At 50.0% G+C, this 18,067-nt stretch overlaps 1 protein-coding gene across 4 annotated transcripts in view; it reads left to right on the forward strand.

Annotated features, from left to right (window-relative positions):
• ADAM19 (ADAM metallopeptidase domain 19) overlaps positions 1–18,067 on the forward strand; it is a 54,279-nt gene that overhangs the window by 33,322 nt on the left and 2,890 nt on the right. For 3 of the 4 annotated variants that reach the window (XM_039484989.1, XM_039484987.1, XM_039484990.1), the window contains 12 exons: positions 144–283; positions 2,099–2,276; positions 3,927–4,016; positions 6,493–6,688; positions 7,678–7,786; positions 8,510–8,714; positions 9,437–9,514; positions 9,830–9,938; positions 10,043–10,187; positions 10,624–10,708; positions 12,889–13,119; positions 16,468–16,614. In XM_039484989.1, the coding sequence (XP_039340923.1) occupies positions 144–283; positions 2,099–2,276; positions 3,927–4,016; positions 6,493–6,688; positions 7,678–7,786; positions 8,510–8,714; positions 9,437–9,514; positions 9,830–9,938; positions 10,043–10,187; positions 10,624–10,708; positions 12,889–13,119; positions 16,468–16,614 (1,713 nt within the window). The remainder of the gene's footprint in view (positions 1–143; positions 284–2,098; positions 2,277–3,926; positions 4,017–6,492; positions 6,689–7,677; positions 7,787–8,509; positions 8,715–9,436; positions 9,515–9,829; positions 9,939–10,042; positions 10,188–10,623; positions 10,709–12,888; positions 13,120–16,467; positions 16,615–18,067) is intronic. The other variant, XM_039484988.1, reaches the window with a different exon arrangement.

Genomic DNA, 18,067 nt, shown 5'->3' on the forward strand with positions numbered 1-18,067 from the left:
TCCAAACTGCCCCATCGAGCAGGCTGCTCTGGCTGAGAGCGTGACTGCAGGCCCATCTTCAGCAGCAGAAAATGCACCTCTTGGCCCGAGCGCTCGGCCGACGTGTCGGTGACACGCTGACGCTGCTCTTTGATTCTGACCAGGATCACTCCGACAACCCCATCGGCGTCGCTGCCACCGTGACCCACGAGATGGGCCACAACTTGGGCATGAGCCACGACTCGGCTGGCTGCTGTGCCGCCCGCGCTGAGGACGGAGGCTGCATCATGGCTGCCGCCACGGGGTGAGTCGCTCTTCCGTGGTCTTCCCTAAGGAAAACAAAACCCGCCGCCTCCCAGAGAACCCAGGGGAACGGGGATCATTGAGAAGGCAGCACGAAGCTGGGTCCAGCGCTGGGTGTTGTATGTAACAGGTTTACGGAGACACCTCTTCAGTGGCAACCTGGGTCACGCGGCAGGAGCAGTTAGTTTAATTCCCAGTTTAAATTAAACTGCCCCTTACCAAATGACTGACCCCAGTGGAATGAAGGGGTCAGCCAAAGTATTCCTGCAGCATTCATCCTGCAGCGGGAGGGCTTAGGCGATTTAGCTGCATGTGCTCTGTATGTAAAACACCCCTATGGGTGTTAGGGACGTTTTCCTGTATAACAGCAGCGTTCGTACTCCCAGGCACTGTGGTAACCAAGGGCAAAGCGATTACCTGGGAGACCATCAAAAGGCACAGCTACGGAGCCATGTTTCTAAGCTGGTTACCTGGGGTTGTCACTGCCTGTTATGAGCGTCCTGTTAAGAGAACTCAGTTCCACTGGGGGCAGTTAACAGGTGAATGGTGTGAGAGCGTAGGTTTGCCCTGGGAGTGGTGATGCAGCACATGGATTTGGTCCATGCTCTTCTGCTTCTATTTCAGGTGAGTGGTTACAGGTCTGTCTTTCCAAGAAAAGGACCCTCAAGCCCTGAGGGGAAGAGGGAGGAAGAGCTAGAGTGTAAACCCAGGGGGATTCAGGGTTAATTTTTCATGGGTTCTGTGCTTCTTCAGACGCACACAATCCCAAGCTCTGCCCTCCTCCCTTCAAGCCACACCCCCTCGTATTGCTGAAAAAAGAGTTTCTAGATGTTCTAGAGCTGGGCTTTGTACTAATAAAAAACCCTAACCCACCCCCCACTTCTCACCCCCTTCTTATGGGAAACGAAACAAACCCATCATTTAACCAAGAACATTTCAAGTTGTTTAACACAAGCCCATCTTTTAAACCCCTTGGTTTGAAGTCATTGAGTTTTCACAAACAAAGAAAAATATCAAGAGGGAAAGTGGCGGTACGTTGGCATGCGTGCGCACACGCAACGTGCACACAAATGCAACACGCATGTGCATGTGTCTAACATACATGTACATATACACACATACACCCCAAGAGGAAATTAAAAAGCCATGTAACAGGAAACCTACTTAAACCCATTCCACTTGAGTAGGAGGTTGGGGGGCAGGGGGGAATAAATCTTTTTACCGGTCAGATTCACAACCAATTATTCAGTGTCAAGTGTAAGGTTCTAAAAGTGACTCTAACAGCTCAGAAGAAGCCATACTGAGTGGCCAAGGGTACATCTCCTTGGGGGCTGTGGATGTGGAGCCTAGGGTGACCACATGTCCCGATTTTATAGGGACAGTCCCAATTTTTGGGTCTTTTTCTTATATAGGCTCCTATTACCCCCCACCCCCATCCCGATTTTTCTCATTTGCTGTCTGGCATCTTAGTGGAGCCTGGGTTTTAGTCTAATACTTTATATTAAGAAAACCTCTTGGATGGGGTGACAGCTATGCCTTTTCCCGACTCTCCCACCTTGAATCCCCCACATGGGAAAAGGAGGCATCAGAGCTGAAATCTAAACTCCTTGTCCGATGTAACCTGGATACAAGATGGAATCTGACCCTGCCCATGAACACACAGGCCAAATTCACCCTTTGTGCAACTTCACTGCAGTGCCGGGGGGAGCCCAATCTTCAGAGGAGGAGCAGTTCTACCTGTGTGTGCATTTGCTCTGGTGCTTTATGCCTTCAATCTCCTCTCATGCGAAGCTCTTCTGACCTGATCTGTGTGCAGGCACCCATTCCCCAGGGTATTCAACACGTGCAATAGGAAGGAGCTGGACAAGTACCTGCAGTCCGGCGGAGGGATATGTCTCACCAACATGCCAGACCCCAATACTTTATACGGAGGGAAGAGGTGCGGAAACGGTTACCTGGAGGATGGGGAGGAATGTGACTGCGGAGAAGTGGAGGTAACTCTCGTTTAGATCTAATTATTTGAGGCTGAGATGGGAGAAAGTGATGCGAGTGCGAAGCAGCTGACAGGCACACAAACCCATGAGCTGTGCACAGCTTTTATAGGTGCAGGAGACACGTGTACGTAAAGTGCAATTAACATGGGTGCAGATTGTAAAGCTCTTTAAGGCTGAGACCTTGTCTAACTGTATGTACAGCACCTAACACAATGCATCCCTAATCCTGCCTGGGGCCTCTGGGGGCTACCACAATACAAACAATAATGGTAACATGCATTTGTAACTTGCTAGCTAAATGGGTCATGTCCCTCTCTAGTGGCTGATGCTCATAGAAGATAAGAGCCTACTACTGATATCCGCTAATGAAGTGACTCCTTTAGTTCAGGTGACAGACGTCTGTGCTTTTGATGCTGAAGATTTTCGGATTAATGTCTGCCGATGACCCCTTGCAGGAGTGGTTACACATTCAGCACTGCTTTTGGCAGAAGGCATGTGCAGGGAACATCCAGCATGCATGCTGGTAGGAGACATGTATGGAGAGAGCATGCAAGCTGGATGCTTGTAGCTTTAGGAACTATACTAAGCTAAAGCACTTACTACGGAACGTATTTGAAAAATCCACAGGGAATGGTTAGTCTGGGTCAAAAGAAACATAGACAATAAATGGGAAGAGCATTTGCGTGAGCGGAAGGATGGGAGTTCAGTGTAGAGAAGCCCTTTAGTTAAGTGGTTAGAGCACTAGCTATTCCTGGCTCTGCCACTGGCCTGCTGGCTAACCTTGTGCAAATCACAGCTCCATTCTGTGCCTCAGTTTCCCAATCTGTAAAATAGGGATAATAGTGGGGGTGAAGATCTACCAGTGAGAAGTGCTACATAAGAGCCAGGTATGAGTATTCTAGTTGCCATCTTCATGCAATCGCTCCACCAACACAGCTCTAAAATACAGTTAAACTAGGTGAGCAGACTGGACATACCACAAAATTTGCATCAAGTTCTAGATTTCAGATCATCCAGGGGCCTCTGGTTTGACGTGATGCAAAGACGAGGAGTCATTTGCAAAATTCAAAGCCAGAAGCAGGTTTGAAGTTCAGGGATCTGGAATCCGCAATCGATTTGGACCCAGATCTAAATCAGAAAAAAAGTGGGTAGAAGACTCACTGGCCTTTCCGACAGCCATACGAGCCTCATGTGCACTGCAGTTTGCCAGGCTCACTGGAATTATGTGCAGCTTCGTCTATGAACACCTCAGGTTGCCTCCTTTCTTTCATTCTGTGCTTCCCTGTGTTATCCTCTCTGTGGTTAAGCAGGATGAGACGGAGCCCTCCTGGGGCTAGCAGCCCAGAGTCACCAGTTGAAATGCACACAGCATGAGCTAACCTTCCATTCATTAGAGGAGTGTGACAATAGCATACTACTGCCAAGACACACACAGGGCTTAGCAGCAGTACTGCAGCTAGAAGACAAGTGCGGGGCTTTCTGGAAGGGCCAGTGGCACTGAACATGCAGGGAGAGGAAGGAGGGCAGATACACTGTGTGCATCATCTACAAAGAATGGGATAAGTCCTGCCCTGGCAACTGGCCACATGGGTGTTTCCGGCTCAGAACATCTGCCTCATAAACACCGCACGTCTCGTTCCTCTCTCTCAGGAGTGCAATAATCCCTGCTGCAACGCCGTCGATTGCTCCCTGAAGCCTGGCGCCGAGTGTGCACATGGAACCTGCTGTCACCAGTGCAAGGTGGGGCCTGTTGCATCTTCCCTGTACTAGCAAAGAAGGGAGAGGTTGGTCAGGGGGCTCTTCGAACAGGGGAGTGGCTGAGGGGAAATTGACGGAGCGAGGAGCACGCGGCCCCAGATTTACGGCTCCTCCCGCCAATGATTTGAAAAGATGTATGGAACACAGTCCGGGCACTGCTTGGATTCCCCACCTCATGCAGGCGTATCTCGCTTGTGCCTTCTAGTTTCTTTGCCCCTCTGCTATTATTTGTCTCTGTAAAATATTTTGGGAAACAGCTCGTATACAACATGCACCTTTAAATACAGTTGAAGTCGCCTATGCAAGTGGCTCCCTCTCTGTTCAAAGGCAACAGATACCATGGTGATAGGCACAGACCACACCCTAGGGGGAGGGATAGCTCAGTGGTTTGTGCATTGGTCTGCTATACCCAGGTTGTGAGTTCAATCCTTAAGGGGGCAATTTGGGGCAAAAATCTGTCAGGGATGGTACTTGGTCTTGCTGTGAAGGCAGGGGATTGGACTCAGTGAGCTTTTAAGGTCCCTTCCAGCTCTATGAGATAGGGATATCTCCATATTAAAAACAAATACAGACCCCTACAGCTGATCGATTCCTGCGGTTAGCTCACTGAGGCCCCATAGCACTGGCCAGGCTCCAGGGAGACATTTTCAGATGAGTCCCAGCCCCCTGATTTTGGACCTGCAGTCAACAGTGGGGCAAAGGGTAGAATGCAGAGATCCAGCCCCCTGGTCGCATCCACCACTCAGGGTGTGAGACATCTGCATTCGTACCCACTTTGCTCGCTGCCCATCATCGGCTTCCAGCACAAAGGTGGAGGCTGCCTTTGAGGCTGTGGCCTTATTGCTTTGAGAAATGGTGCTGTGGAGGAGGAAGAAAAGACCCTTGTGTCCCGAATCCCCATGTCCTCAGCTTGTAAGCAGGATAGGCCAAGATCTTCAAAAGTGACTCATGGTTTTGAGTGCCCAACTTCAGACCCATTAAAGAGGCACAGTCCTTCAGGTACCTAAAGTTGGGTCCCCAACAATGGAGGCAGCTAAAATTTCTAGCAATTTTTGCAAGTCTTTGTCTTTTATATGAATGGATTTCAGTACATAAATGTAGGTTAATTCGTTGCTCCACTAGAGTGTCGCGTGAAGCGTATGCTGTCCTTGTGTGTAGGAGCGGTGGGTCATAGTCCCTGTCATTTCAAACATGTGGCCAGTTGGATTCAATTCCTGTCACTTTGTTACTGTCTGCAGCCTCTTCTGTGATCAGTGGCGTGAACTCTGCAGGCTTCTGCAATTTAAAAAAACGTGGGTAGTCTAGACAGTGGAGAAGTCAGTTTTCTCCCCTTCCCTTCCACCTTCCATCCCCTGGGGAGAGCAGCACCATCTGTTTTGGCTTACGCTGGTGCCGTGCTGTGATTACGAGGGGTTAAACTGCATCGAGGGACAAGCTTCTGTTTCCAAAAAGACAACTGGCCCAGCAGGGCGTGGAGTGTAGGTTCCTGCTGGATTATGTTACCAGTTTATTGATTGTTTTTGTGTTCTGCCCCAGTGGTCGGTGAAAGAGTGAAGTTGGGTCCCAGGAGAAACCTGCACATGAGAAGGAGCGTTTTCCTTGTGGGGGTTTGACTGGATGTTAGCTTTGTCTTTAGTCTTCTAGTGAACAGTTGAATTCCTCTAGCATAGCAGGTAACCAGAGAAACTTCAGCAGCAGGGTGTGTGCCGTGGATGTCTGGATCTCACTTTACATCTCCGCTTCCCTAGAAAAGTCTGGTCAAAATAGCCTGGTTGTTTTAACTCCTTCCGAGCCTGGGTGTAGCAGTCTTGAGTTCTGCAAACAATACGCCTGCCTGGCCCAGTGGTTGTAAACGCTACAACCAGATGTCACTATGCCCAACTCAGTGGGTGTGATGAGCAGGGTGTAAATATAGGTCAAGCAGGGCCCTCCACTGGAGCGATCTGACTGCCATGCTCACGTCAAACAGGTTTGCTGTTGTGTTAGATCTTGCGGGAACGTATGTCTGGTTTTGGAGCCAACGTGCCAAGTTCAAAGACCCGCAGTTTCGCTAGGCAATTAATCCTCACACAGGTGTGTGCACAGTCCTCTTATAGTGACAATGTGCCCATGTCGATCTCCACGGGGCTGCGAAACGCTAGCAGCGTTTCAATGACTAGGCCTGGGTTCCCAGCCATCCTAGAGATGAAAGATACTCACCGGGTCATGGTACTGTACTTCGCCCATCTCCTTTTAACCAGAGACGGGAAAGGGCTTAAGCAGATTTTAACTTGCTTTTAAACACGTCTAGCTGGTTAATGAAAGTTCAGTTGATAGCAGTTTGAGGGTGGCTAAGACTAAAAGCTGTGGGATGCCTAGATTAGACAACTTGTAGATTTTTCTAACCATAGAGAAAAAAAATCCTATTGCAGTCAGGCAAGAAGTAACTGTTGATTTCCCACCCACTCCATCTCTTTAGCTGATGGCTCCAGGAACTCTCTGCAGGGAGACGTCTAGACCCTGTGACCTGCCAGAGCACTGCACTGGCAAGTCAGCATTCTGCCCCGCCAACTTCTACCAAATGGATGGTACACCGTGTGCAGGAGGGAGGGCGTATTGCTACGTTGGCATGTGTCTCACGTACGAGCAGCAGTGCTTGGAGCTCTGGGGGCCTGGTAAGGAGAGTGTCTTGCAGAGAAGTAGGCTCCCTGGTGAGACGGTCTTTGCAAGATTGATCATCTGCTTTAGATTATTATTATTGTTCATTATGGTAGCACCTAGGACACCTTAATGAGATCGGGTCCCATTGTGCTGGGCATGGTACAAACATAATGAAAGACAATCCCCAGTGGAGGATCTTCCAGTCCAAATAGACCAGATGGACAAAGGGCGGGAGGGGAAACAGGCACAAAGAGGGAATATGACGTGCCGAAGGTCACGCAGTAGGTCATTGGCCACCCCAGGAATTGGCCCTAGGTCTCCTGACTTGTCGGCCAGTGCTCTGTATGCTATAGCATGCTGTCTCCCTGTAACTGTCTCCAGAAGTGGCCAGGAAGGGTTGAGGCATATTGCAGGGGCAGCAAGCAGAAGCGTCTACTTCCTCTGCCCGTGTTGAATCTGTTTTCAGATAAACAGAGGACTTGTAGATTTCCATGGTGACAGATTATGACCTCACAAGCATGGAATTATGACTTCACCATGGGATCCAGAAGAAACCAGTTGGGGCTGGAGGAAGCACAAATGCAAACCCAAGTGCTTGTACAAATTAGACCAATGACAGCCAGCCAGAGCATTCCACCCGTTTGCTACATCCCTAGAGGGCTACCACCCAGCAGTGTTCTGTTCCTGAGGACTTGTCCCAGGCTGTCCACGCTCAGCTGGAAAACCTCTCCTGCACTGCTCACTGGGAGCAAGCAGTAATAGGTTGTCATCCATCAACTTGTCAGGGAAAAGAATGAACACGTGATGGGAGCTGGGTTTGAGGAAGCCGTAGCGTGACCAGACAGCAAGTGTGAAAAATTGGGACAGGGGTGGGGGCTAATAGGCGCCTATAAAAGACAAACCCCCAAATATCGGGACTGTCCCTATAAAATCGGGACATCTGGTCACCGCAGGAAGCCACCACCTTCCCCGAGAGTCAGTCACATGAGTCTCTTCCATACAGGAGCAAGGCCCGCACCTGACCTGTGCTTTGAGAAGGTTAATGCTGCCGGTGACACCTATGGGAACTGCGGGAAGGATGTCTACGGCACATACAGGAAGTGTGAGATGAGGTAGAATGCAGAATGGCCACTGATAACTGCTAGTAGAGAAGTGATGTTTCCTACCCTGCTAAGATAAGGATCACCAGATTAAAGCAAGCTACCCTCTGTTCGTATTAATGCCCTCTCCCTGCCATCAGACCACCCTTATCCCAATTAGAACTGTGCAGTTCTTTATGATAGTAGCATTGATATTTATTTGGGCTGCTAGAAATTTTTCCAAGTTTAAAGATTTCACCAAAAAAACTCCTGAATTTTGAAGAAAAAAAGGATGAGATTTCTACCCAACAGTAAACAGGGAGGGAAATTTTTGAAAAAGTTTTGCTAAGTGTTGTTCCCTGTTATTTGGCCAGGCCCAATATTTAGAACATCTAAAAGGCGTGTTCATGTCCACCTCCATGGCCATCCACTCAGACTGAACAGTCTTAATACATGGTGGGGCGAAGGGCCCTGCAGTCTGTGTCCTGTTTATGAGTCTGTTGGATTTGGCTTACTCCAGGTACGTAGGCGAAATGGTGACAAAGCCTGTCTCCTTAGGATTATTCCTTAAGCTGGCTCTCAATGGCTCATTATTTCTGTTGCCACTGTACCAATGACGTAAGTTCAGAAATTGGTCAGTGCCCCCTCCTATCTGTTGGTTTTAATGTGAATTTTCTTAATTCTGTGGGAATAAAGTGGAAACGTTAACCAGAAGGCACGATGCAACCCTTCACCCTGTCTTCACGTTTCAAACAGAGATGCGAAATGTGGGAAGATACAGTGCCAGAGCTCTGCTTCCAAGCCGCTGGAGTCCAGAGCTGTCTCGATAGACACAACCATCACGGTGGAGGGAAGGCCGATCAAATGTCGGGGGACTCACGTGTATGGTGCTGAAGAGAGTGAAGGGGATATGCTAGACCCTGGCCTGGTGATGACGGGAACAAAGTGTGGGAACAATCATGTAGGTACAGCCGCGTACCACGGTGTTGTTGGATGGGTCTGGGTGTGGCTTTGCCAGCTGGAAAATATTCTATAGTTGTTAAACAATTCTCACCTGAGGCTTCCTGCCTCTCTGGGGAATTGTTACGTACGTCACGTGAGCTGCTTCTGCGTGTTTGTTGAGAGATACCACGGCATCCCTACCGCAGGTTACCTGCTATAGCAGGGGCTGGACATGATGAGGTCCCAGTCCTATTAGTTCCCTCTCTTGAGCAGCAGAAGGCGGCTCCTTTTTACTCCAATACCAAAAGGCCACGCCTCAGATCTTTGCCGTGCGAAAGGGGGGGACGATGTTAGATCTGAGTCTTGTGCTTGGAGACAGTGCAGCCTAGAGCGATGAGCGCCAGGTTAGGAGTCAAGAACTAATACCAGCTCTCCCACAGGCCTGCTGTGTGGCTTTGGGCAAGTCAACTGGCCTCTTAGCCTCAGTTTCTCCATCGTGTGTCTTAAGTTCCATTCACTGGGGTGAGGGTGGGGATGGACATTAGCTTGGAGACCAGCCAAACCTCCCTGCTGGCCGTGGCTTCAGTTCTGACGTTACTATTTATTATTATCTGTACTCTGGTAGCCCCCAGGGGTCCTAGCCAGTCCCCAGCCCCAGCCCCAGGTGCTGTGCAAACATGGAACAATGAGACGGTCCCTCCCCCAGATTGCTGACAGGGTGTTTGGCTCCTGTTCCCACAGGTCTGCTTCGAGGGACACTGCAGGAACACATCCATCTTTGACTCTGAAGGCTGTCAGAAGAAGTGCCATGGGCGGGGAGTGAGTGTCTTTCTGTCTCGTCTCCATTTCAGGCTAGGGTGGGGACAAGCCACTGTACATTTGTGCATGGTATTTTGCGGAGCTATTTATACTTAAAAACTCAGTTTGGTGTCACATTTACATGCGCTCCTCTGGTCTCCTGCTTCTTAATCCCATTCAAGTGACAGGGCGCCTAACTCCCAATTTGTGCCTTTGAAAACTGACTCTGTGTGGCCCATGTGAGGGGCTGGAGGGTGGTGTTCGGTTTGTTGCTGTGCGTGGATACTAGCAGAGCTGAGCAGCTGCCAATAAAGTCCCTCACTGTTCCCGAAACAGGTGTGCAACAGCAACAAGAACTGCCACTGCGAGAACGGATGGGCACCCCCATTCTGCAACAAACCGGGGAACGGAGGCAGCCTGGACAGCGGGCCCTTGCCCCAAGGAAGTGGGTGTGACTCGTTTGATCTTCCTGGTCCCTAGTAAAGCAGTGGAGAGGGTTGGGGAAGGAAGATCCTTACACAGTGATTGATTCTGGTTTCTTGCTCTCAGGCCTGGTTCCAGTGATAGCAGGCGTCCTGGTTTCCGTCTTGCTTTTGATCGGATTAGCAGTTGCGTTTTGCTGCTATAAATGGAGGGACAGACTCAGGCCTCTAAAAGAGACCATCATCTCTTCAAAGAGGAGCCAGCAGTTTGGGTGAATGTTCAGGATTATTCTTTGTCTCCCTCTGTCCCAAACCTTTCCAGTGTCCGAGAGAAGAGAAATCTCAGATAACTCCTGTATCTAATTATCCGTCTCTCTGTCAAGCACTGAAGAAGGTTCATGCCATGCAGATCACTCCATGGACTGAACTTTCAGACACTTCCCTTTGGAGAATAGGCACAAGAGAATGTCCCCATAGGCGATTCTGTTGGCCAGCAGCCACTAATGAATGACACAGATGTTTGTGGATGTCACAATAGCAGTTTGTGTGGTAAAGTTTAGTCACTAGAGGGGGACATGGTTAAACATGCTGGTTGGGCTGGTGGATGTTGTTTTCAAATTTTGATGAAACTTCTTGTTGAAATTTAGGCAAAGAAAAAAAAGAGGAAACTCATTAACCATTCTTCTCTTTTCTCTCCCTGATTGCCAGCAGTGCCTCTGCTCCAGATCAGTATGGTGTGAACGGCCATGCAAATCCAGCCTTCAAGCTGAAAACCCCACAGGAACACAGAAAGGTAGAGACAAAGACACCAGAAACCTACTCAGAGGCATTGTTCAGCCATAGTGCTAAACCGAGTCTGCTTCTGTCTCCACATCATTCTGAGATATATTGGCAGGAGTGTTGTAAGCAAGACACAAGGAGTCATTTTTCTGCTCTACACTGTGCTGCTAAGGCCTCAGCTGGAGTATTGTGTCCAGTTCTGGGCGCCACATTTCAGGAATGATGTGGACAAATAGGAGAGAGTCCAGAGAAAAGCAACAAAAATGATGAAAGGTCTAGAAAACATGATCTATGAAGGAAGATTGAAAAAATTGGGCTTGTTTAGTCTGGAGAAGAGAAGACTTAAGGGGGGACATGATAACAGTTTTCAAATACCTAAAAAGTTGTTACAAGGAAGAGGGAGAAAATTTGTTCTGATTAACGTCTGAGGGCAGGACAAGAAGCAATGGGCTTGAATTGCAGCAAGGGCGGTGTAGGTTGGACATTAGGAAAAACTTCCTAACTGTCAGGGTGGTTAAGCACTGGAATAAATTGCCAAGTGAGGTTGTGGAATCTCCATCATTGGAGATTTTTAAGAGCAGGTTGGACAGAGCCCTGTCAGGGATGGTCTAGATAATACTTAGTCCTGCCTTGAGGGCAGGGGACTGGACTAGATGACCTCTCGAGGTCCCTTCCAGTCCTACGATTTTGAGTGACTCACTTAGGGTGACCAGGTGGCTGGTTTTCAACCAGAACACCTGGTTGAAAAGGGATCCTGGCAGCTCCAGTCAGCACAGCAGACCGGGCCGTTGACTGTCCGGTTGGCAGCGCAGTGGGGCTCGGCAGGCTCCCTGCTAGCCTCCGCTCCACATGGCTCCCGGAAAGCAGCCGGCATGTCCCCCCTCTGGCTCCTATGGTAGGGTGGGAGTGGGGAACCTAGGGTCCGTGGGCCAGATCCGGACCCGTGGTTAATTTCATCTGGCTTTGGCACCCCCGCATTGGGCAAGAGTTGCTGTGCCAGCTTGTCCCGCTGCAGGGAGAAGCCCCAAGCCTGTGCACTGTCCCCCAACCCCCCGGGGCTGGAGCCGCAAGCACCAACTCTTCCCGCTGCAGGGGAAGCCCTGAGTCTCCGTGCCCCCTCAGGTGGCTGAGTGGCCCGTGTTTGATTTTTTTTCTGTGGGTCAGTGGCCTGTGACAGAAAAAAGGTTCCTCGCCCCAGAGTCTGCACCCCCAGCCAGAGCCCTCACACCTCCTGCACCCCAGCTCCAGCCCAGAGCCCCTTCCTGCACTCCAAACTCCTCGTCCCAGCCCGGAGCACCCTACTGTACCCCAAATCCCTCATCCCTGGCCCCATCTCCAGCCGGAGCCCCCACCCCCCTGCACTCCAACCCTCTGCCTCAGCCCAGGGCCCCCTCATGCACACTGAACCCCTCATCCCTGGCCCCACCCCAGAACCCGCACCCCCAGCCTAGAGCCCGTACCTCCTCCCGGAGCCCCCTCCTATACTCCAAACCCCTCAGCTCCACCCCTCCTGCACCCCAACCCCCTCATCCCTGGCCCCACCCCAGAACCTGCACCCCCAGCCTAGAGCCCGTACCTCCTCCTGGAGCCCCCTCCTATACTCCAAACCCCTCAGCTCCAGCCCTGAGCCCGGAGACCCCTCCTGCACCCAAACCCTTCATCCCTGGCCCCACCCCAGAGTCCGCACCCCCAGCTGGAGCCCTCACCTCCTCCTGCACCCCAGCCCCCTGAGCCAGCCCAGTGAAAATGAGGGTGGGGAGAGCAAGTTATGGTGGGGGGTGGAGTGAGCAGGGGTTGGGCCTTGGAGAGGGGGTGAGGCCTCGGAGGAGGGGCAGGGTAAGGGTGTTCGGTTTTGTGTGAGTGAAAAGTTGGCAACCCTAGACTCACTCCTTTGGGCTCCTTTGAAAATCAGAGCCAAATTGTTTTCTACACTATTCAGTGCACCTGCTGCTGACACTTGTAAACTTCCTGGTGTAGACTGTGTCACAGGCAAAAGGATCCAGAATGATCAACATTTGCTAGATATACTTGGCTGAAGACAGAGTCACTGGGTCAGTTTGAGTCTGTAGTCAGCACTCCTTGCTGTATTGCTGGAAGACCTCATGGAAGAGGCAGAGAGGTGCGACAATGAGTAGAGAAGGCAGCATGTCTGATGTGGAAATAATGCCTGGTGTTTGTGTGACTTGTATGCAGGCTACCAGCACCCCAGAAATCCCATCGAAACCTGCTGTGCATCACCCCGAACCAGCCCCAGATCTCAAAATTAATATACAGCAACCACCTGCTTTCCCAGCCGTCCACAGCAACGACACCAGGAAATCCCCTGGTCCGGTATATCGGCTAGATGGGATTCCGAAGGACACTGCAAGACGAATTCCTCCAACAAGGCCAGCACCCCCTGCTCCAAAACGCCTAGTCCCACAGGTAAAGGAATCACATTACAATGTGCCACAGATCTGTTTGTCCTTTACTGTGGTCGGAACATGCCACCAGCTCCGAGCCAACGTACTGGAGTCTAACTGCTCATGGCAACGTTAGAGTTATGATGGTCATTAGCGCCGGGCATGGGGCAGAGATCAGTGGCTAACCTTCCCTAATGCAGCTCAAACGATGCATTTCCCCTACCTGTGCTCTCTCTGATGTGGGCCTCTCCTGAGCACAGACTGAGAGCTGTGCTGAACTGGGCACAGGAGTTTGTGGTATGGAACCACCAGGGACTCAGGTCTCTTGTGCTTTACGTTAGGTTTCACTCACATCTCTTGAGATGAGATGCAGATGAATGACTTCCTTTGCATTACCTCTTCCTGTAGGACAGTTCTATTTGTTCCCAGTGGAGAGGTTAGCACATGTGCTCCTGCTGCCTCATACTGCAGTTGGGAATGTTCCCCCCCCGGGTGTGCTTTTTCAATGATGATTCTTCATTCAGCTCTGTCAGTTCTCCTGATGCCTCTGCTGCCAGTCCAGCTGGGTGCAAAGGAGACTGTTAGCCAGTATCAGGCAATAGTATTTCCTTCAGCAGGGGCATCAAGTCTTTGTGTAACTGAGGTCACACTGGGTATGTCTACGCCGCAGCTGGTCCATGCCTCAGGGCTCGGGCTGCAGCCTGAGGTCTGAGACCCTCCGGCCTCGCAGGGTCCCAGAGCCCAGGCTCCATCCCAAGCTCGGAGGTCTACACAGCAGCTCCGCAGCCAGAGTCCCATGAGTCCAAATCAGCTGACATGGGCCAGCTGCTGGTTTGTCTTTGCTGTGTAAACGTACCTGCTGACAATTTGCCAGGAGCCTACGGGCCACACCCATTTTGTATTAAAGAAGCAGACTGCAGTCACGCTTGACTTTTATAGCTTTATAGCCTATGGAGACGACAACCCCCAGCATGCAATTAGCAATCAGTGCTAGGCCCCATCATGCAATAGTCCATCTCAATCTGGCCACCTCCAGGAGCATTCCCTGGAGGCGCATCCTCAGGCTGCAGTGTGTGGCTGCAGATTGGCCACACTTGGATTGTACGTTAGGTTGTTCCATGTCTATCAGGCCTTATGCAGCGTGTAATTGCTAAATTGCTAAATTTCATTCGAGTCAGCATACAACCCTCTTTAAACCACCCGCAATTCCTTGAAAGCCCTTTTACTAGCTTAGGGCCAGAAACACAGGAAAACCTTCCAAAGATGCATGCCAGCAAGAGAGCTGCAACACAGGAGGCAGCAGGAATTTGGCTTCAGATAGCGTCTCCAAAGGGTGTAGAGGAGAAATGAGAACAAAACACCCAATAACACAGGATTTCAGTAAATGGGCTTTGTTTCTAGCTCCATTGTTCCTATGGACAATTCTGCAATTAGGCTATTCACAGGAAAGAATGCAAACAAAAGCAGGAAGCGGCCTCTGATCAATAATGAGAAAATATCCCTCCTGGCTGCTTGTTGACAAGTTTCCTCCAGACACATGTTTCTTCTTTGTGACAACCAGCTATGCGATGCCGCTGAGGTTGTATCAGTCAGACCTACAGCAGAGGAACGCTTCTGCGGAGGTTTCAAGAAGAAAGGTCCCCTATCATTTGATTGGGTGAGGGCCACAGAGATTAGAAGATATATGGACAATGACTAGTTTCACTGCATTTCTCTGTGTCAGTGTCTTTCCTAAGGATCCACAGCATGTGAGCACTTGTGTACCTACAAGGACTCTCTGGACACAGGTGTTGATAGACTGCACTGAAGGAGTTCGAAATTCCCCCTTGAACACAAGAGCAGGACTCGTGAGTTAGTGGTGATAAATCTCCAAGCATTAGCTGATGGGAACCATCGAGGTTCAGATGAACATGGGGTATTTTGGGGTGCCCTCCAAACTGTAAAGGCAGACTTGTGTATTACATCAGCACCTGCAGCACAATGGCTGCACACAGCATCTGAGCAGTGCCATGTGAGCAGGTCCTCTGGGGACTGCTCCCAAGAGTCATTTATTTTGCACTGAATGTGGTTATGAGACTAGAAAATATAACGCTGAGAGTATCCCATGGGTCACTTGCAGGTTTAAACTAGTATAAATGGTGGATTCTCTGTAAGTTCTAGTCTTTAAACCATGAGTCGAGGATGTCAGTAACTCAGCCAGGGGTTATGGGGTCCTGTTACAGGAGCAGGTGGGTGAGGTGTGGTGGCCTGCATTGTGCAGGAGGTCAGACTAGATGGTCATGATGGTCCCTTCTGACCTTAAAGTCTCTGAGTTTAAGTACTGGGCTGAGACTTTCCAATCCAAATCAGAGCTCAGGAAATCATGTGAATTGAAAGCTCTGGAGGCAGAAGTGCACTAGTCATGGGCAGCAGCCACTTGTGCTCCCTCTCTGATCCCAAGGGAGACACCCTTCCTCTCCCCATGTCCATTCAGCCCTCAGCCTCTATGCTGAGACCACCAGCATGGGGGGCGTGCTGTGAGGTGGACCATTGTCCAATAGTTACTGGGCTGAGCTGAGCCCACCAGCCCATTTCACGCCCGTCACCAAAGAGCCGTCATATTGTAACAACCATCAGAAGCCACCTGGACCAGATCCAAGCCTGTGACCTAGAGATGGACAACTCCATCTCCCATTGCCCATCCCCTGAGCCAGCTAGTCCCCCTCCGTTGTGATCTAAGGCAGATCTGAGTACAGGTCTCCAGAGGTGACAGGTTAGTTCTGTCATTGGCCTTCGCCCCCCATATGGAGTTGTTTCCTTTTTGGAGCAATGCTTGATATTCTCCTTGGGGGCTAAAGCAGACACCTCCAAGACATGGACTGGTTGCCAGTTATACGTTACGGCTAAAGAGGCATCAGGTGGGTGTCGGATTTGAAAGCCCCCTTAAGGGCCTTTCAGTAACAGCTCTGGCAATCAATACGAGCCAGGAAATCAAGCAGACGCTCAGGACCTTTTAACTAGTGACTTTCTGGGCTTTGTAATGAGGAAGGAGAAAAACTGGGTGCAGGGCAGGGTGGGCGAAACCACCTTCCGTGCTCTTTGCAGAGCTCCTAATCTGCAGCTGGCAAATGCCTGCTCTTGAGAGGGCCAGGGTGCTGCCATGTGTGCCAATGGCCTGAGTCAGGGCCGGCAGTGGGCTTGTGCTGATGCACTACATGGGATTCTAGGCTCTCAGTAACTGCAGTCATCCATGGAAACGGCAAGGAAAGGGTTAAGTCATGAGCCATTGGCTCCAAACCTTTCTTATGCTCTGAGGTTGGGGACCCCATAGGCTTGGCCAGAGAGGCGCCATTCCAGAATGTGAATTCAAAGCTCTTTGTTTCTTGCTTAGGATACTGCTAGACCCCGCCCACCACAGAAAGCTTTGCCGGCTAACCCCGTCCCTACTGGACCCAGAACTGTGCCAACGATTAGCACCACAACGTTACCGCCACCTGCTGCTGGAAGGCACCCAGGACGACACCCACCACTGGCAGAGGTAGGGCTTGCTTACAGAATACAGCAGAGGACAGCAGCATGCTCTCGCCACCACAAAGCACAGCTGTTTCAGAGATATAAAATCACCTGGCTATTAAAATACAAACACCACTAGTGCAGGACGGTTAAAGGAAACAAGAAGGTTTTATCACCAAGATATTTTCCTTCGCTGGTTTATTGTGGCTGGGTTACTTATGAGTGCTGGGCTGCACGCACCTGTTTGTTGTTCTAGGGTTGGTGGCACTGATTTTAGTTCATTTCTCACTACGTATTTGTTGAGTTGAACGATTAAATGGATCATCCTCCTCATCCCAAAGAGAGCAGACCAGCAAAAAACAGTCACCGACAAGATTGCTCTCATTGGTGCCAATGGCAGCGTGACTCAGGTGCAATGGTCTCAAGTTGCAGTGGGGGAGGGGGGGGTTAGGGTGGATATGGAAAACTTTTTCACCAGGAGGTGGTGTGGCACTGAACTGTTTTTTTTTTTGGTCAGACAGGGACAAAGCCCTGGCTGGGATGATTTAGTTGGGGTTGGTCCTGCTTTGAGCAGGGGGTTGGACTAGATACATCCTGAGGTCCCTTCCAACCCTGATATTTTATGATTCTATGACAGTGGCTGTTTCAAAATAGTCTTTAATAGAAACAAAAAATCAGGCGTGGGAATTGCTGAATATAGGCAATCCTGTGACTGGGTTATAGTCCACAGCAGTTCTGTAGTTCCCATAGCATTTTCCAGAGATTAAATCTCTACGTTAATTAATGGTCTAGAGAAGGGCACGAGCAGCGACCTAGGTGGCAAAAGATGCCGATGACAGACAATTATTTACGTTGGTCAAGACTAGTGAGGCGCTGAGGAATTTCGAAGCCAACTCACTGGCCAGCATGATGGCAGATGAAATTAATGGTTGCTAAATACAGGACAATACACACGGGAAGGAAGAATTCTAGCTACTCAGACACCAGGCTGATTTTTAAATAAGCTCTTTATCGCTCAAGGAAAAGACTTGATTTGTCACTGTGGACAGCTCAGAGTAAACTTCTGCTCATTGTACAGCGGCAGCCATGTTGGATATGTTAGGAATGGGCTAGAAAAAAATACTGACAATATTACGATGGCAGTGTATAATTATAAATTGATGGCAGGCCCTCATCCAGAAACCTGGGTTCCGTTCTGGGGTCCAGGGATGGGTGACGTAAAAGATTATTCAGAACGGCCTCTGAGGAGATATTTTGAAAGGAGAAGGATAAGACAGGACATGACGTAGGTGTGTACAAAATAATGAAGGCTATAGAAAAAGTAATTCAGGCACTCCTATTTACCCTTTTGCATAAATTCAGAACAAGGGGGCCATCCAATGAAACTGAAAGGCAACCAATTTGGACCTGATCAGAGTAAACCTGCTTTAACACAACACATTGCCTGTGGAACTCATTGCCACAGGATTCTTAAAGAA

The sequence above is a fragment of the Mauremys reevesii genome, linkage group 8 (assembly GCF_016161935.1).
Source record: "Mauremys reevesii isolate NIE-2019 linkage group 8, ASM1616193v1, whole genome shotgun sequence".
Taxonomy (NCBI): domain Eukaryota; kingdom Metazoa; phylum Chordata; order Testudines; family Geoemydidae; genus Mauremys; species Mauremys reevesii.